Genomic DNA, 21,070 nt, shown 5'->3' on the forward strand with positions numbered 1-21,070 from the left:
TTTTAACATTATAAGCTAGACAAGGAGCTGTGATCTGCTGAAAATGCTGCATACATTTCCACACCAGGAACATAATGTGACCATTTCACAAGGGGAAACAATGACACATCAGCTATAAGTAAAACAAAAGTAAAACTGGATTAAACAAAGAATGGATTATTGTACTGTCCCTACATTTTTCCCCCCATTTTTATTTTAAACCGAGCAATAACTTTAAAAGCATTGTACAATACATTGTTATAGGAAGAAATGAGTTTGTATAATACACTTAATTGGAAATTCACGGTTAAGGTTATACAGTCATTAAAACAAGCATTCTATATTTGGGTCTCTGACAAACAAAGCTAAAAAATGTAACCATCTTTACACAGTAAATTAAGGTTACTGGTCGCACACAAGAACAGAACTGCTTGCGCGGAAAGGAAACAGGAACAAAAGACTTCAGCTCTGATGCCATTATTCATAGTGTTTGCTTTTGCACCTTTTTAGAATTCTATTTACAAGCAATAATTCATATACTCAGCAAATGGCCATTTATCAATAATTTAACAATGAATCCTTCCTGTTGGAGTACTCAGTCAAGTGAACGGTTGCAGATAAGGCAGGTGAAGAGATGGCTTCTCAGGCCCATTTCTGACAGATTGCATCACAAAGCAGGGTTTTATTCTCATTAAAACTCAGACAGAACATTTTCCCCTTTTGACTCAGAGGTCCCACTTTTTTTTTTTTTTTTTATTACTTCTATTCACATTGCTTTTCCTCACTTTGAACACTGATTCCATATTTGTAGGCAATAAAGTACATAATTACAAAGATAACCTTCAGTTTAAGAGCAGAACAAAAGTTATGAACAGACATCTCCTGGACATTCCTTACAACACAGGTGATTATCATCCATACGTGTGAACCTGCAGGGCTGTATTTCTAATGTCAACACAGATGAAATCCTGTCGCTCAGGAGTTTTCTGGGATGCATTTTCCTCAACTAACCTGGTTTTTGATGCTCTGGGAGCCTGTGTTATTCAGGGGCGGCGACATGTGCTGTGGTGGTCCAGCAGAGTGAAGAGGAGATTTGCTGAGGCTTCAACTCAGCGGCACCAGACCTCTCATCTTCCCACCCACTCACTCACACACACTCAGTCTGCTCCACATCACCTGCACGACGAGGCCACGGCCACCACTGAGAGCAGAGCCCAGAGGTTTCTTTAACTCTGCTCTGACCCTTCTCTGCCCAGATTTAGCCGCGCACAGAGACAAGTGGACAATAAGAACACCATTTACATGGATTATATTAGTCTTTATTTAAACTGTTATTCATCTCACACATTAGATAATTGCATTTCAAATTGTTATTCATCTGTCTATGTATCATGTCATTATGAAATTCCTTTGGTCCTTCAATAAATAAAACTAAGATATCATATACACATTTATTCTTTATACAATTTCATACAGTTAAAGAAAATTATGTTGGTCTAGTATCAGCTAATGTGGAAGTGAATTAAAACCCTTAAATAAGCCTTGCTGTTCTAAAAATTGAAAAGAGCAATTAAGTTTTATTAACTACTGCAACATTATTTTTTGCCTTCAATGACAGGAGTCTTAAATTAATAAAAAAATAAACACAAGTCAATTGAATTGTCAATCTTTGTAACTTGTTTGTGTCTTTGTACTTGTTTTGTGGGATTTATCAGGTTGAAAAAGTGAAGATTCAAAGTTGTCTTCAGGACCACCAACAAAATAAATGAACTCGATTCACAACAGCTTGACACAACAGGTCTGTTTTTACAGTTCAATATGGTTTGACCAAGTGGAACTACGCGGAACCCTCCTTCAGTCACAACAGAATAAAACCGTCTGGCTCAAGAGATGAGAGAATAGCTCTACCTTCTGCCAGGAAACTCAATATGTAAGTATGGGATGCAGAAAAATATCAACAGCTTTTAGTGTTTTACACAACAGCCTACACTGTACAGTTAAGGACATAAGATACTGTATAAGAGATCTGCTATAGCATACTAAATCATAGACAGTCTAGTTGAAAACGTCAGGTGGTTTTCTTCTGACGCACATTGACCTGTACAGAACAAGCAGACGGACCTGATGGAGGTCCAGACAGTGTTCAGAGTGAGACAGTGTTGTAGAGAAAAGTGAATGAGAATTTGATTCATCAGCACTTTGTCACATTGAGTGAATGGGCAATCCCAGATCTGCAAAACCGCTTCACAGTGTATCTAGCACCAGTGTGTGTGTTTGTGTGTGTGTGTGTGTGTGTGTATGTGTGTCTGTCTGTGACTCGAGTCATGTCCTATCATTTTCAAACTGTAAGAAAAACACCAGAGGAACGATCGATCGGCAGAGCTACACAGCAAAGCATCAACATAAAAAGGAGAATATCAAAGTATACAGGTGCAACAGGTAATAAATAAGGGTAATAATAGTTTAAAGTTATTAAAATGATGGTGGTTATTGTGCCCAGCGAAGAATTCTTCTTTACAAAAACAAAAAAAAAAGTCGACTTGGCCTCACATCCACGTACAAATATAAAACAATACATACAAGTGTCTGGATGCTACCGCAGGGGGCGTTTGGGATGGGGGCATTACTCTTTGTAGAGCAACTCTCCTCGCCTGTGCCACGGTTGTAACCACGAGGGAAGTCCTCCAAGCAGGGCGTTTGTTTTCCCTGACAGAAGCATCGCACTGTTCCTCTCAGGCAACCAGATCCTCTCTGCATCCAGGGGTGGCTCATGGAATGGAGGCAGGGCAGCAATGGGAAAAGGTGAAATCTCTCCCCCTATGGGATCCATAGTGTCCAAAACGTGGGGGGAAAAGGGGTAGTGGCGCAGGGTGAAGACTGTGGGGAAGGAATGAGGCGGGACCCTCAGAACGACTCGTCATGCCCCACAGAGAGATCCCCTTTAGGCGTAGAGGCGCGTGACGAGCCCTTGTCCATGCTCTCGGAGCCGGAGCTCTGGTGCTGCTGTTCAGAGCCCGCGCTGGACGTGATGGTGGATGAGGACGTGGAGGAGGAGCGGGTCTTCTCCTTAAAGTCTGTTATAATGACCGTCACATTCCCTACGGTAATGGCCAACTGCTGGGCGGTGCTCCGGTCGATGTTCTTCAGTTTGGGTCTGAGGGGCAGACAGAAGAAGAGAGAAAAAGAAAAGAACAAAAATTAATGACCAAAAAGGCCAACCACAATATGTGTGTGTTTCAGCAACAACAAGACAGAGGCTGCCAGCACTGTGGGGGTGGTTACACTAAATTGCTAAATTCATTGTGTGACACATGAACAGTCAGAACAAGTGTATATAAAGTGAGAGTGGGTGTTTAGTGTAAAAGATCATTTGTGAATCATTTGAGGTTTCCCACCAGCCTGGTGCTATATGAGTTTCTCTGAACAGAGGTGCTGAGAAGCCATAGATGTGAAAGTGTGTGTTCTGTGAGAAATGCTGCTACACACCTGGAAATGTGAGAGTTCTTGTTGGTCTTGGTTGCTGATTTTCCAGACTGTATGCTGTGTTTGTCACTGGGTGGGCTCTGGTGGTTGTCTGATTTGGGTCTGGAAGAAAACAACATACACAACAGGTGAGGACAAAACCAACACAAGGGACAAGATCCAGATGGATGAAAGTTTGACATTTCCGCTGACCTGGTCTTTTTGCTGTTGGGCTTCTTTGTAATGGCCGGGATGATGTCCTTCTCTCTGTCGGGTTTGTCTTTGATTGGCTGTTCCATGTCGCTCTTGTCCTTCTCAGGGGTGTCTCCCTCTGGCCTCATGCTCTCTGGACGCTCGCTCTCCGGACGCTCGCTCTCCGGGCGCCCCTCGCCATTGGCACGCTCGCCTTCTGGACGCTCACACTCCGGACGCCCCTCGCCAATGGCATGCTCGCCCTCCGGACGCCCGCCCTCTGGACGCTCGCCCTCCGGACGCCCCTCGCCATTGGCACGCTCGCCTTCTCCGTCTGGGCGCTCCTTCTCTGTGCGCTCGCTCCTCTCCCTTCGCTCCTTCTTGGGTGGGGGAGGCATCGGGTATTGCTGAGCCACCTGCTGGGCAACCAGCTGGGAGTTGATCCGGGGTTTCCTGTGGAGGGAATCCAAGGCACAAACATGGATTAGCCTCATAGCAGAGCTGCGAGGTGACAGTGGCGACGTAGTGACACGGTTAAACAGCGGCTGACAAAGAGAGGCGACTGAACCTAGAGGAGGGCTGCGCCCAGCTGCTGCTGAGGTAGCTTTATGTGGACGCTTCCTGATGGAGCAGCTCTGTTTTGAGGGCTAATCTCATTAGTTCACTGCTGTAATAAAATGAATGCACAGGATCACAAGGTGGGACATTTGCAGCACGTCACTTAGGTCCTCTAATCTGATTACTGCAGGGTTGGCCCCATTCGTCACAGACTGAGATTCAGGTTGACATGGTGAAGCTGCTCCACACACTGAGCTCACTAGAAACCACAGAGCCATTCCGTCTCCCCTGTTTGACTAATTTACTCATTTTCAAACACATACACCAACAAACACACACCATAACCTCTTTTGAGTTTGATCCGTCTTACTCAGCAATGACAATAAATGCCAGGAAGATTAATGTCACATGAAACTTTTAAAAGAATCCCACGGATTTCCTAAAACTGGCAGTTCACATAAATCTATCCTTTTCTATGGTCTGTCACCCCTGAACTGAGGCAGACATGCAAGCAAGAGCAGCATCTTGCTCTATCCGCTGTGCAGATGAACAGGGCCTGAAGTTTCGAGGCAAAATGCTAAATCAAAGTCCAACCACCTGAGCATAAACACACGCACACACACCTACAGTATAATGGACACCAGCTGGCAGCATCTGGGAGGGAAACTGAGGACCTCGGGGAGAGAGAGGATGACTGCAGTCTTCCACAGACTCAGACGAGACCTAACTGTAGCCAGCAACATGGATGATCACAGGCCAGTGCTGGGCAAGCATGGTGAGGACTACACCACAAGTGTGCTCACACACACACACACACACACACACACACACACACACACACACACACACACAGACACACACTTGAAAAGATTAGCGTGCAAGCACACAGCCTGGCACGGCTCGATGGCCACTCAGGAGGCCTTTCAACAGGAACCCAACAAGTTATACTCGCTAGCTGAGCATAACTCAATCCTTCCAAAACCAATTCCAGTTTTGGCAGGAGGATATTTAGTGATATCCCACCAGTGAAGTAAAGGGCTCTTGATCCCGAGGACTGCTTTATGAGGCCTGTGGTCAAGTAGAGAGTTATGAAACTTGTAGAAAACTGACAGTCTGAGCTTCAGGCCAGATAAACAAGTGTTAACTGCTGAAAAATGAAGCTCTACAAGAGAAAATTAATGTTTTTGGCTTTGCCGTACGAATGGGCCACTATAGAGTAGAGTTTAAAATCGAATGCGTGTGGCAAACACTGTCGAGGATCAAAGCTGTGTCAGACTGATGATGTAGATATCAGTGACTTGCTATGGAGATTGGTTTTCTTGCCTCTGCACTTAAATCCTCTCAAGTCTTTCAGAGCTCACTCTCCAGTCTCTCTATCTTTTAGTAACCACGCACTTTAAAACTAACATTTTCTCTCCGGTTTTCAGTATAATTCTTTTACAACTTTCTGTGCTGCTCCATCACTCATTCAGTGTCCTCCTGCAGCAGCCTATTACAGACTGAGAGAAGCTGTCCTTGAGGAGGGGGTTGGGTCGCACAGCCGATCAGAGAGCAATCAATCGGGGCATAATAGAGCATCATGTCCTAATGCTTGCACTACATTCCAATCAATAGACCAGCTGTGGCAAATGCAATGAGCCCCGGACTGTTGATGCAGTATCCATTAGCGGTCATGGTTCTCTGGAGCCTTGGGATATTTCTACCTGCTGCCCTTGTGTTTGGCACCTTCTGGGGCATGGAAGAAAGTGAGAATTAAGCGGGTGATGTGGGAGCGAAATTTTCCTCCCATCCCAACTTAGCGTCATAATTGCCCGTTCCCATCAATTTGATCCCAATTCCATTTCAATCTAGAGTAATTAGTTCCCCGGCTGAGTTCCACAGGGAACAACAGTGCTCTCTCCTTTGCTGTTCACCATATACACATCAGACTTTTTCTATTAAATTTTGTATTTTTATTCTATTGCCTTTTTTAAATTCTCATGTCTACCTCAATCTGACCTGTCTGCTGTTGTCACAATTGCACTTCCCCAGTGTGTGGATCACGAGCAAAGATATTTTATAAAAGGTTAGCTGATATCAATTTAAATTCTTCCAAACTCATAAAGTTATTAGCCAAGGATTTCCATGTGCTGTCCTTCTGCCAATACAGTCCACCCCATGGGAATCCAGCAGGTCCCTGGTGTACCATTCCTGTTCCTGATCCACTCAACATCTTGTGGGAAACTGTCAACATGCAACTGAAGCACTGTGACAAAGAATTCCAGAGAGTTTTGGGTGAGCAGTTTGAGCTACATGAGAAAAATACCAGTGATCAAAGCTACAATAATGACATGTGCTCACCCACATAAACCCATCAAGAAAAAATATTTGTGTCTCTAACCCACAGTCATGAGCAAACAGATTCTGAACACATACGGCATTCAGAGAGACCAGAAATCTTTTTTTTGGCAGTGATAGCTATTAGCCAAGGAGGCGGTGAAGAAGTGATTGACTGATGGAAAAGATCCACACCTCCTCTGCCTGCTGCGGAGCTGGGGCCCTGGTCAGAGCCTGAGATTTGTGTCAGCGGCAGCAGAAGAAGTGGCCATGGTGTCAGAAGCAGCCCTGGTAGTTTAACTGTGATTCAGTGCCAGCAGTAAGTCAGCCATGAGGTGCTGCTGGCATGATAGAGCCAATACTGTCTTTGCCCAATTATTTATTTACTGACCAAACATCATGGCTTTGCACAGCACTGCTCTGAGGCCCATTAACATGCATGGAGACAGCATGACACCACGTGTGTGTGTGTGTGTGTGTGTGTGTGTGTGTGTGTGTGTGTGTGTGTGTGTGTGTGTGTGTGTGTGTGTGTGTACACACACACGCCACCACTGATTAAACCGTGGTGGCCCTAAACAGCTGGCAAAAGTCTCACCAGTCCTGAAAATAATAAACCTAAGATATAAAATTAATTATAGCTCATATTAAAATAATCTGCACATTGTTAAGCATACAATATACCAATTACTAAAACATTGTTTAAATTGACTACAAATTAATAATATTGTGCAAACACCCAAATCAAACAGTAGCGATCTAGTGTATTTACAAACAGGTACTGGAAATGACACTGGGAGCAGGACCAGGAGTGAACCCCTGGGTCCAATTGCGAAAAGCTGCTCCAACCTCCAACTGCTGCCAATATATTACCGGGGAATGTGTGTGTGCATGTGTGTGTGTCAAGTGTATAAAGCCTTCTGTTGAATCATTTCCCACTGTGAGGGCTTACAGCATATTACCTCCTCTGTGCGCAACAATAGGCCGTGATTGACAGCTCCCCCTATGCTTGCCCCTCAATTCCACCTTCTAGAGGCAGGAGGGGTTCGGAGACTCCCTCCACAGGATGCCCAGAAATAACTATCATCATGCTTAAAAGCTCCTAATTCAGTCAGACTGACACCCATAGTTAGACTGCTCTGCTCTGCCTGAACCATCCAGGAACAGACACACCTCCACCCAGCTGGTGCTCTGCTTCTCCAGCCAGGAAAAGCTTGTTGATGCCGCTATCACCAAGAAGCTGCTGCTTCAGACTGAACCATGTCTACAGACAACCAAAGACAATGAGGTTGAACACGTCATGGAGATACAGAGCAATAAAGAGAATGAGTGAGTGATGGAGGGTGTGGTAGAGAGAGGGAGAGAGAGAGAGAGAGAGAGAGAGAGAGAGGGGTGCAGGAAAGCCCTCATTAACACAGCTCTTTTATGTGAAGCACTGTGTGGAGGACAAGCAATTATTTCCTGCCAGGCTGAGGGAATGCAATGACAAACAGCTGAGGGAAGAGGAGAGAGGAGAGAGGGAAGAGGAGAGAGGAGAGAGGAGAGAGAGAGAGAGAGCCACTGAAGAGCTCCAGCTATTACCATCACCCACTCGCTCATTTAGACTGTATATAACACAGTATGAACGTGGGCTCCTTGTGCTCAGTGACATAAAGCGCTGTTGGGAAACATGAATCCGCTATTCACGTGCGTCGCCAGTGACCTGCTGTGACCTCCATCACAACCTCTGCTTTGAGCACATCCCTCAGATTCAACATGTGAGAATGCCACAGGGCTAATGTTTGATCATGACACCCCTCTATGAAACGCTGTCAACCATGTAACTGATGATCTATGTGCACACTTGTTTTACGCCCTTACTATTATGTAGAAACATGTGATATCTGCCACCCCTCCCTGACAACAAGTATGGGGGTTGATGGAGCAGAGGCCAGAGCTGCCTGCATGGGCTGCCTCTGGTTTGTTGACCAGTCAGAGGCATTCATACATACAGATGTATGGTCTATTGTTGTATTGTTAAATGCTGAATGACAAAGCATGTCTGAGAAGAGCACTACACAGCCCCTGCCTGACACAGTTCAGTGTACATGAACAGACCTATTTTTTACTTTTCATTGGGATGTGAAAATTAACAGGTGGCAATAGGGATGCAGGATATGGATATTTCCGGCCGATACCGATAATTTCACGTTTCTTAAAAAGAAGTTCATAGCCTTAAGTTTATGCACACCTACGGGTAAATAATTAAATAATAATATAAAATTCCCATTATCGGGCCGATATATATCATGCATCCCTAGTTGGCAAATTTAATACCTCATAGACTATTAAGTTGCCATGGTAGTCAGTGTTACCGGTGATACAAGGTGTTCAGGCTCATACAGCAGAAGAGCGAGGCTGCCAACAGCAAAATCTAACGTTGAAGATCTCAGCATTGTTTCAACGCAAGATACTGTGCCAACATAATCTTTTCTTGTCAAATGCTAGTAATACCATGTTGTCACTACTTTATTACACAGTGGCCAAATTTCAACACCTTAACATCCATAAAGCTACTTTCAGATATGCAATGATTTCCAAGTGAGCCCATGAGAGAATACAGCAGGACAATGTCGAGAAAATTCACAAAGCGCGAGTAGTTGTGAGGATGTTTGTGAGATGCAGCAGACGTAAATGTGGAGGAATAAAAATATCTCAGAAAAAGAGGAGACATGCACGTAGAAGACACAGACGAAGATGTCAACTTAGAAAGACAAGGAAATTCTAGAGCTCCTGGTAATAAGAACAGACACTGGTGTGGATGTGCTATACATAAAAACACTGATTTCTGCAGCTGAATATTTATATTTTGTGCTGCCTTCTGCATGCTCTCCGCAGCCACCAACCCTGGCCTGAATGCTGGAAAATGTCTGTGTTGTAATCTTCTGCTGCGTTCTTCATATGTGAAATGCAAAGTCGGGAAAATGTCCGGACCCAATTTTCAGATCACGTCAACAGCTTAATAGACTACAGGACTTGCATTTTGTATTTATTAGAAACACCCAGCTAATACTACTTCTGCTATATAAATATATACCATTTACAACTGAATAATCATTATGGAGGATGCAGTTTGTGGTCCTGTTGAACTGCACTGTTATGTAGACAGGCGTTCCTACTATTTACTAGGGTAATTAGTGACCCACCTCTTTGTACAATGCAATCCACTTCAACATCATCATCATAAACTGCAGCCTTTAAAACAATCAGCTGAATCAAAACCTCATTAACACAGCTGTTCACATATTTGGAGGCCTGTTGTATTAGACGGCATTGGTGTAAGCAAGGTGTTCCTAATAAACTGAGGAGTGACTGCACATTCCCTGTGGGAACATTCTTGATCATGTGAGCCTGACGTGACTGAAGTGGTGTTGTCACCTCTAGCCATCCATGGGTAAAGCAATCTGTGTGAGTGAGTGTCTTAGGGAGGTTGAATGAGGATAACACCCGAAGAGCAGCCTGGGGCTATAGTGCTCCTCAATTCATTCCCACTGCCCACCAGAGGCATTAAGCATTCATTCTTTCATCCCTCCCTTCCAGTCAGGATTTTGAGGGCTTAATGTTACTGTCACTTCTCCCCCCTCTAACCACTTCTCCTTACCCTCCTTGTGGGGGTCTTTGGATCTCCTACAATGTCTCCATCAAATTTCTATAGGTACTCAGCGTTTCCCTGGATTTTTTAGCAGCAGCGGCAGTCTGGCCCCAATACACTAAGGATGTGTGGTAAAAAAACTCTGATTATAGCCATCACAGTGTCCAGGTGGCCCTGCTGGCAGTGCCACTGCATTGATGTGCAATACTCAGCGTCAACCAACAAGAGATTCTGCGCCTCTGCTCTTTTCTAAATCACTCACATGTAGAGCCGATCATTACAAAAACCAGCTGAATTCATTTTTATGTTCATGAATAAAAGAGGCTTTGTTTTCCTGCAACAATGAAGTTAAGACACTACGTTGTGTCATAATCTGTGGAAGAACTTCTCTCCTGTCTGCAGGAGTGTGTGTCTGCTCGTCTCTGTTGCTTACCAAAACAATCACATGTATTTAGTTATTAATCGATGTTGTTGGATCATGAATCCAAAAAACATATTACAAGAGAGAGAGTGAGGGAAATTCGGGGAAAACTGAAGAGAAATATCTGAACTTTTCAGCAACAACTGTGAACCTTATACGCCACGACGGCTGCCAGGAGTGTGTTTATCTGCTTCCCCTGACAATGCCTGGCTATCTGAGGCTGCATCCATACCAATGAGTTGTTTGAAAAGTGCTTTTTCAACCTTTTCAAACTAATATGCTCTCTGTCCCCATGAGCATTTCGGCTTTATGCAAGTTTTAATCCCCGTCCATAATAATATGTCTGAAAATGCATAAGACATGACCACTCATGTATACTGGGCAACCTACTCTTTTTTTATGAGGCTCTAAAACTCCGGAGTAGTGTGGGTGCCATGTATATCCGTAGCAGAATTGATGCATTTTCACACAAAAACGTAGTAGTATGGATGTAGCCCGAGTTTCTCTACATTTGAGTGGGACAGATCAAGAAGAACTTGGGGAATTTATAGAGAAAATGTGTAAAAGACATTTCATATTCACACTCCCAACTCATCCCATTCCATGCCAGAGCTTTCAGGCTATGAACTGCCTGGCATCGGGGTAGACTGACAGTGAAGTCACTGCAAAGGCACTAAGCACGTATAAGTTACTTCCATCAGCAGCACTGTGTGACATTGCTCGGTATCACTCATTTGTTTTCCTCCTCTCTATTGCCTTTCCATCATTCTTCAGGTCTTCACTTTCTAACTGCACATTATCCCCCTCCCACCATCGCCCTTTCGTAAATCCTGCCGGCTTTAAGTAGGTCTCTTCTTCACCTCTCTTCACCCTCTCTCCTGCTGCTTGCCTCTGGTGGGCATGAGTTATCCGTCAAGCAGTCATTTTTCCTGCCCATTTGATTTAGTGTAAACTCGGCCTGGTTTTAATTTATTCAACAAATCATCCAGCAGCACTGTTATAGGGCTGTGATTACACAAAAACATCTATTGAAATCAATAATTTATATTATGAGCTTGTACTATAAAAGGGGCAGGGTCCTACTGTTACAGCATTACATGTTTGGTTTTTATATTTTTGAACATATTTGCATTTTAGGCCTATATTTATTTTGTTTTCAACTATAGCCAAAAAGTGTATTAATTTATAATTCTTACATTAACAATCCATTCTTTCATATTGTTATATTTTTAAATTGCAAACATTTCATAAAGGTTCTAAAGAAAGAAAAATAACCACATGTGAAAAAGTGCCTTTCATTTGTTGAAAAATGATTGAAAATGTAATGAGAAATGGGTCCTTCCATGTGGTCATTTTTTTTACTATATAACTATTAACTGACATTAGAATAAATGAACTATATAGTGATATGCATCATTATCTGGAAATAATAAAAAGGTGATATCAGGACATGGGATTTTGGTTATATATCGCACAGCCTTACTATGTAACTGGTTGGTCCTATGGGCCGGACCTCAATACCAAAGCTCCACCTCCTGATCACTATGACGTCACTATAACAATATGGCAGCATCTGCATCTAGACTATTTTGGGTCCATTTTGTACAGTGAGGGAAAGTGGTGATGCATCATTCATCCTTATATGGAGTCAATGTCCTACACAAGGGGCACAACATAAAGCCATCAAACAGCAAGTGGGAAACCTAAGAGCTAAAACTGTAGCCAAGATTCAAATTTACCAAAGCAAGTTTTTCTGGATGTTAACTTCTCAGTAACATTTAGACTAACCGTGGCCAACTAGATTTGAAACTGGACTGAGGATCAATAGCATGAAAACGCTTGAAATTACAAGGAAAATTCTGGTTCTCATTTGTAGCAAATGGCACGTTGAATGCTTCTGTTCTTTTGCCATGCATGGATGGTGGTGCTGGTAGAAACAGACGAGGCTGTCCAGTCACCCCCTCCCTGGGTAATGATGTGCTTCGCTCTGCTTTAGCCCCTGGAGACTCTTGGCTGAGTGAGCACATCCCCCTTACAGCCATCCATAGCCCCCCTTCCTTCAACACACACACACACACACACACACACACACACACACACACACACACACACACACACACACACACACACACACACACACACACACACACACACACACACACACACACACACACACACACACACACACACACACACACACACTCCGTCGCTTCACCACTCTGTTTCTTTCCTTGTCCTCTTTTGCCCTCTTCCGACTCCTCAGCTCGCTGTGACTGCATGCTTAACAACTGCCTCGTTCCCTTCCTCCTTGTCCTCATATGCTTTATTCCCCTGTAGTTTTCAGAGATGCCTCTCTCTCTCCCTCTCTGTCACACTCATTTGCTTGCCTCATCTTTTTCCTGAATGGGAGGAGCCCGACAACTCTCTAAACATTTCTCTTGTTTTGTCAGATTGCCAAATTGGCTATTGTATTTAATCACTCACACTCTGCCAAATCCCATGAAGTAATTAAGAACTTTTAAATCCAGCAATTAACGTAAAGATTAGGGCTAACCACTCGTGCTTAGGGTTTTAGTGCAGATGCTGATAATGCTGGATAAGCAAAAGCAGTTTCCTCTGAGCAGGGGCTGCTGTAGGGGCAAGCGGTGGGCGAGGAAGTGCAGATAAAAATTGAGCGCCAGCATGTCCCTCTTATGTAATTCCATTATCCAAGACAATTTGCCTTAATGCGACAGTGGGAGAATCCACGGATTATAATGACTCTATTCCATCATTGTAAAAGGCACACACAACGAGACACACACACACACACACACACTGCAATCACTTTCCAATAATTCTGTAGTCTTAACAAACACACAGAACAAGAGATGCACTTTAACTTTTTTTGGCCCAAATACTAACCCCATCTTTATGGCTAAGTGTCCCTTAGATTCTATCCATTCTGACTCTACTTATCAATCCTGCTTCAACCATTCATAATCTGGGGATTTATGAGTTGCCCATATGGTCTCACTATAAAGCCACAGACTAAATGCAAAACACATTTACTTAAGCACATTAACATCTGTAAATATCCACTGAGTCATGGACAAGTGTGAGTAACTGCCTATGGTTGACTTATTTAAGTTTGCCACAGTGATCACAGCGTTTCTCCTGGGATGGAGTTGTAGCAGTGGAGATGAAGCGCATGTGTGCGAAAGTTCTTTAGTGTGCTTGCAAAGCGCACCCTGCTGGGAGGTTTCTTTGCATCTGCCCGCACCAGAAAGGCTCTTGAGGCCTGAGTACATACAGAACATTTGCGAACAGTAATGAAAAGAGGAAATGTCTGTCTAGCTAGCTAACAGGCCTTCATTCTTCCAATTACTCATTGTTAGCTGTTCCTTTATCCAGAATTCACTCGCATTACCACACCGTTATGTTAACATTTAAGTGTTAATTTACTTAAATGTAATGCTAGAATACACCGACAACGTTTCTTTTAGCGAATCCTATCCAAATATTATGTAATGACAACATACCTATGTGCATTTGCATATTACAGTGGCCCTTGCACAAAGTAAGACCCCCACAAGGAATACCTTGTGTCTTTATAACAAGCTGGATCTTTCAAATTTGTTTATGTCACAGATTAAGTGCATAATTCCTTGTGTGTTCCTATCAAGTGAGTGCGTTTGCTCTAACTCTACTGAGCGATACTCCTGTTAAGTTGCAGTATTGTCTTCTCTTCTATGAATGATAATCCTAAATCTGTTATGAGCATTGCTCACTTCATTGTTGACATCTGACTGATGCTTGTTGTTCTCAACGTGGTGCAAAGTGTTTCATTCACATGCTTTACTCACAGGCGTGTGAATTGAAGTGAATATGAAGCGTCCATAGAGAGAAATGTTGTTAGTTTCTAGAGGGATGAGAGTCCTCTCCACTCCTCAAATTTTTTAACTGATTTAAACCTTTTAAGAACATTTTCTACTTGTCTTATTCTTAAAACCTATACAAATAACCCCTGTATATCATACTGCTATATACACAGCATATCAGTTGTAACTGTTTTGGTTGTGTGTATGCCTGCAGCAGTCTGGACCATATAAATGTATTCATTCAAGTCAGAGCGCTGGATTTTGCGAACAAGTGAGAGACACCCATTTGTTCTGTTTTATATAGGGCACAGATGGAAGCTACTTGAAATGGTTGACAACAGAGCAACAGTGCACAGATAACAGCGCAGCAGTCAAAGACTGAGGTACCTCAAGACTTCCTGTGATCCCCACCATCAATCAACTTTAGAGGGCTCCTAATGGTTTCTCCCTGGGCCCCGGGCTGCCAGAGGTGCATACCAAACACCACCACAAAGCAAACTGATGTACAGCAACAAGGTGTCACGTTCACACACTGATCAGGTTCAGATGCCAGAAACATTTAAATATGATAGCATGTGCCTCACAGGGGATGCCAATACGACCCCTTCTCTAATTACCAAAGAAGTCAGCACTGAATGCAGAGGCTGAACACTTTGGCTACTTGGACTTGTAGAATAACTGCGAGGTCAGGTGCAAAAAGCAAAGTGCTTTCTTGTTTAAGAGTCAAGAGTGGCAGAAGCTAGATTTAGCCTACTTGGGTATCATGTTACATCACTGAGCTGGACTGGGTCAACAGGTTCATTAGGCTGCACTCGGCTGGGGAGAGTGGGGCCTCTCTCCGCATGCTGATGCCACAGCTCTCGTTAACATATTCTTGCCTCCAGTAGCACAAATCAAAACGTCATGACCCACAGTTATCTAGCTTACCTACCGCTAGAAGGGGACCAGGTGTGATTCAAGTCTTGTCAAGTGTAAACAGTTATCTGTAAATTACCATGGTTCGTGTTAACTGTATATTCTCAACCAACACTGGTGGAAACAGCAAGTATCTCAGCGGTCCTGTACATACCTGGCATTAATAAGGGCCTTGGATAATCCAACCACAAGTGAACAGCTCTTAGTATGTCAGTTCACACCTGGCATTAGTATGCGTCACTATGTGCTGTTCAATATGCAAATAAATTCACAATTTCTGTTTGCAAAAACAAATGTGTTTTAAAAGGCAGGTGGCAGCACTGCACTTCCTGTGCCTGTCTGCCAGAAATGATAAGAAGTAGAAACAATGAAGACCTGATCTATTCCTTTGAATTTTTCAGGCAAACCACATCGCCCAAGATATGGTGCACGCTCATAATACACAGCATCCCAGCCGGCGTTTTTGAAAATACTTCAGCTTGTGCAGAGGGCATCAGGTGAGTAGGTGGTCTTTCACTTTGGCCCAGGACACATTTGCATCCACAAGAGCGTGGACATATGCAACCCAGGCCACCGCAGAAAGTGGCCTGAGTGATCTGAGGTGAGCCACTTGATCACCTCAGACTAATACCAGGTAAGAGCAGGATCAATTACCCCGAGCAGACTGTAAATTATGGATGTATCGATCGTAAGGGGATGGAAATATTCATCTGATTTAGATTTCACTTAAGTGAGGTAGGTTAACCCTGTATGACTCAAAAGTGCAGCTAGAAACCACATCAATGCGCTACTGTCTGCTGGCTGCAACCCAGTATTTCTGATACATACAATTTGTAGCAGCAGTCTGCCAGAGGGAGAGAGAAAGGGGGAGAGAAAAATAGAAGCAAGGGAAAGGTAATTTAACTAACTCACCTAAATGTTAAACATTAAGTTAAATATATATTTTATTATCTATTGATATTCATGAATGAACACGACACCATTGTTCCCAGAATGGCCATGGGGCACGCTGGGACAACTAATGTAGGTCGTCACATCACTACTGCAACTTGTTGTACCAACAGCTTTTCCACAATACATGAATATGTGACTGATCATGTTTTTGCCCTAAACTTCTGCTACATCAACATTCTTCTTACTACAGTCAGCTGCTACAGCCAATACTAGCTGACCTTTGTCCCAGGACACAGGAGAAAAACAGCTACATTTGGCAACGGAGGGAGGAGCGTGTGGAACTGGCTCCCACACATTTACACCTTCCAAAATAAGCTATTTCAAATATGCCTTCAATATAATCATGTCACAGTGTCTGCACAAGCCAATACCTAAACCGATCTCTCCTGTAGCACCAAATCATGGCTACAATATTGACAAAAGAGGTGTTTCAACTCTGATCAGCAGTGAGGAACTCTAATTAGTGAACACACATGTCCTCGTGCATAAAAACACATTTAAAGCAAAGCATCAGAAAAAAGCAGCGAACATCCACACATCGCCTTGAGTGTGAATCGTTTGGCTAAGAGCATGTTGCTTTGTCCCATGCTTTGCTGGAACACATCACACAGTGAAGAAAAGACAGCTAATTAGTACTCATTAGAATAAGAGGCAGCCCCACAACTATAAAATTGCATTAATCAAAGGTTAACAATTCAGATCAAATAGTGACTTGCAACAAACACTCCAGTGATGTCATGTGCTCCCATTTACAAAATACAGGCAACTGGGCTGTTGCCAAAAGCACAGTGGCAGGATGGCTACGACGCACTTGTCTCCGCTTCCTGCTTTCGCGCAGCGAGCTCAGCCTGCATCATCAGCTGTGGTCTTAAGCTACACGCTGCTGGGAAAAGCTCATAGGGGGAGGGGAGCCACACAATTAGGATTGAGCTGAATCTTTAGGATTCTCAGTACAGCAGCGCCAAGTATGCTCTCCCCCGTTTTTGCAGTGCACCATGGGTGTCAGTCGAGCCACTCATTGTAAAACCACAGCTGGAAAGGTTAGAGTGTAGGGAACTTGTCAACAAACCCACAGATGACTAATCTATGTCTCCACTTCTTCATACAACTGATGATGTGAGAAAACAAACTCACACCGTGACACACACAACTTATCATCAAACACCTTCCCCAGAACAGAAGGAGGAGGCGTCAGTATACACCTAAACCGAAAGGGAATCCCGTCATGATATTCAGGTTACATGCTGATTTCATCTCAGTTTCCCATAAGACGCTGTCTTTGAGTGACATCACAAAATTTTGAGTTGAGCTCAGGGGAAATGTCTGGAACATACGAGCCACCTGTTACTATAAATGCCAAAATGATTAACCTGAAGATGTCCTTTTTTCTGAGAGCAAAAAAAAGTAAAATTCACTTCAAGGAACAAAGCAAATTTGTAGCTGATTTAAATTTGGAAAATTATTATATTATAATAATCGCCTAATATATGTTAATCATAAGTATTAACAAAAACATATATATTTTTTTTTACATTTGAAAAAAAACTAGTGAACCTCCTCTAAACACAGTCATACCAGGTTGGGTATAAAATGACACTGGCTTAAAATACACAGCACAAGAGAAATGTAAAAAAACAACATGTGGAGTTGGTGTCTCTGATGCAGCTTACAACCACTTTTCCTGCCCTAAGAAATACAATCATTCCTTCACCGTGCAGCAGCTCCAGGCACAATAAATCTTACTTGTCAGCCCAATATATGTAGAAAAAAATCCTGTACAATCCTACAGGTAACTGAAATGCCCATGCATGCATTCACCTCGTTTCACTGCATGGAAGAAAAGAAAGAGGAAGGCAGCCAGTGCCTCTCGCTGCAGCTCTTGTTGATGCACTGTAGCTGTACAGCCATCATGAAGTATGGTCCCTCTTCCCCACCCCAGCCCACCTCACCCCCCCCCCCCCCCCCTCTGGCTAGTGAAGCAGCCAGCCTACCTAGACCAATGCACAGAGGCAACGCAGTGCTTCAAAAAAAATAAGAAATCTGTGGATTAATCCAGACAACGGCTGAAGAAGATGTGTGTTTTTTGTGTTTTTTTGTCAATCAACAAGTCCCTGTTAGCTCGCAGACAAATAAGCTGTCGATCAAAGTTGTCATTCCCATAAATTGCGATGCAACGCTGCTGCAGCCAGCCAAGCAAGGGGGGAGGGGGGGGTGCGCTCAGACTGGAGGGGAGAGAGAGGGAGAGAGCTGGGGAGGGAGAGAGAGAGAGAGAGAGAGAGAGAGAGAGAAGGGAGAGGGAGAGGGAGCTGGAGCTGGAGAGAGAGCTACGTTACCTTGTGGATGTGCCCTTCCTCACATCGCAGATGCTGCATTTAAAAGCCTCGGCGGTGTTCCTGAAGGTGCACACGCTACAGTCCCAGTATCCATCGTCTGCGGTCTGTTTGGCTTGTCTTTTTGGCCTTTGCAAAAAAAATCATAAAATAAATGACACAGACGTTAAGGTCAAGTTAGTTAAACAAAATGCCAAGAACGTTTCTCCACGAATTTACAAGAAAGGTGGCGGTGACCAACGTAACCTGTTGTGCGATATAAAAGCTACTCTCCTGCACAAAGCATGCTGGTGTTGTCATTAATATTGGGTTCGAGTCCCGGTTCGTGGAGCTCCTTGGTTTGAATGTGTCCCCCTCCTCAGCAGAGGAGCGGACGACCATCCACACCGTCCGATTGTATCGCCAGGCTACGTGCTAGCAGGCAGGCGAGCGTTGCTAAAAATTTCGGCATCGACGCTTAGCATGTCGGCTAACGAAACGGATATCACACCGTGTCCATTTCGACAGTGACCCTCCGAAAGGCTTCTCGGAGACGGAAGAGCGTTCCGGGGAATGCCAGGCGTCTCCGCCGAAAAAAATCCCTTTGTCTGTTAAGTGACTGGGGCTGCGAGGGGAGCGAGAAGCCGCCATAGTGACTGCACTATTCTAGCTAGCTGTGGCATACCAACTGAAAAAGGGAGAAACGATCCCCGTGAAGCGGAGAAACGCATCCGAATATCGAGCCGCGAGGACGCACGGAACGGCTCGAAATCGACAGCAGGCGGTCGCATTACCTGGTAGGGCTCTTCTTGTCGCCCATGGTGGAGAGTGGTCCTCGGGAATAAGAAGAAAAAGCGGCCTCCTGTTTAATTGTCAGTGAGTGTAGTAGGATCCAGATCGAGCCGCTGCTGAGGCTGTTGGCAGACAGGCTCCACTCAGCGCTGGCTCCAGGCACCGCACAGCGACTGACTGCACCGCCCCACGTGGCCCGCTGCCGCCCAATCACAGCGCGCCTCGGTTTAAAAGTCTCGATGCTTATTTAGTGGCTTTTTTTTTAATGAATAAAACCAGAGATTCTTCAGAGACATCACCTCGACCCACACACACACACCTACAGGCAACAAGTGGCTAATCTGTATAACGTTTAAAACAATAATATCAGCTCTTGAGGCAGGAGGAGATCTGTTGATAAAAAACAATCTCTTTTTGATTCTCAACTTTATCTGGAAGAAACACAAGATCACGATTCCAGCTGATTTAAATCAATACATCACACCACTCCTCATTCATCTTCTTCAAGATGCTACTGTGGCTCAGGGGGTAGAGCGGATCTTCCACTAACCAAAGATTCAGCAATTCAATCCCAGTCTCCCAACAAACAATACACCACAAGGTTCTACTGGGATGCTCACCCATTCTGCATGCCGAAGTGTCCATGGGCAACCCTAAATTGTGTGTATGTGATAAAGAAGGTGCTGCACATAGATGTGCTGTATGAATGTGTGTGTGAATGGGTGAAGCACTGTAAAGCACTTTCATCAAGACTTAAAAATCACTATATAAATACAGCCCTCCATAACCTGGCTCCCCATACCTGTTGGACCTTCTTCATCTTCCTGTGCTCTGCGCTCTTCCTCAGCTGCTCTTCTCTCTGTCCCCATATTAAAACTCAGCACTGTGGGTGGCAGAGCCTTTGGACATCCCGGCCACCTCACATCCTCCAGCCGGACTGTTCAAATCCCAACTAAAAACACATCTGCTTTGATCAGTCACCATAAAATCTTATCTGTCCCTTACTTATCACTTTTTAACCCCTGGTCTTACTTTTAGTCCCTCTTGTGTTCACATATGATGTACTGTTAGGTGTCTTTGCCTCTTAACCTGATTTTAATCTTGGTTTAACTTCCAACCATTCTAGAAAGGCGCAGTGAAATGAGTGACATAATTATTATTATTATTAATCTATGGATAATAATAGCACCTTTTTAATTATTATGGTGTTATACAGTTATCCATGATGGACCAGTTACATTTCTGCACCATCTTCTACTTGTTGAACCTGATGACCACTTGAAGCACTTTTACAGTCCTTTTTTCCCCTTCATACAAACACATTCATACAGTGCATTTGGGGTTCTGTATCTTGCCTTCAGCATGTGGAAAGGGGGAGTCTGGGATCGAAGCCCTGACCTTCTTGTTAGTGAACGACCTGTTCTACCTCAGGACCGACTAAATGATCTGATAGTGCAGATCATTTAGGCAATGCCTCTCACACCTTAACTCAGTAATTCATTTGAATTTGAAAACCACAACATACAGTACATTATCTCCAGGCACTTTATATGGTAAGGTCGAGACCTAACAATATTACAAAGAAACCCAACAACAGTCTTTTTAATTTGTCCAGCAATTTTCTTGCATGGAGGATTAGGTATATCTGCTCAGATCATCACTTGTCTGCAGTGTTAATAGTTAT

General features: G+C 43.8%; 1 protein-coding gene across 2 annotated transcripts; it reads right to left on the reverse strand.

Moving 5' to 3' along the window:
- Positions 1 to 188: 188 nt before the first annotated feature.
- Positions 189 to 19,561, reverse strand: rybpb (RING1 and YY1 binding protein b). Of its 2 annotated transcripts, XM_034585352.1 has the most exons (6): positions 19,389 to 19,561; positions 18,619 to 18,744; positions 3,896 to 4,086; positions 3,655 to 3,847; positions 3,466 to 3,564; positions 189 to 3,133 (listed from the first exon to the last, which is right to left on the reverse strand). In XM_034585352.1, the coding sequence occupies exons 1-6, from the start codon at positions 19,412 to 19,414 to the stop codon at positions 2,884 to 2,886; spliced, it is 885 nt and encodes a 294-aa protein (XP_034441243.1). In that variant the 5' UTR covers positions 19,415 to 19,561; the 3' UTR covers positions 189 to 2,883. The 2 variants fall into 2 exon arrangements, with proteins under 2 accessions (XP_034441243.1, XP_034441241.1); XM_034585350.1 differs by having other exon boundaries at positions 3,655 to 4,086; positions 19,389 to 19,560.
- Between the last annotated feature and the right edge of the window lie 1,509 nt (positions 19,562 to 21,070).

Source organism: Hippoglossus hippoglossus, chromosome 5 (assembly GCF_009819705.1).
Source record: "Hippoglossus hippoglossus isolate fHipHip1 chromosome 5, fHipHip1.pri, whole genome shotgun sequence".
Classification (NCBI taxonomy): Eukaryota; Metazoa; Chordata; class Actinopteri; order Pleuronectiformes; family Pleuronectidae; genus Hippoglossus; species Hippoglossus hippoglossus.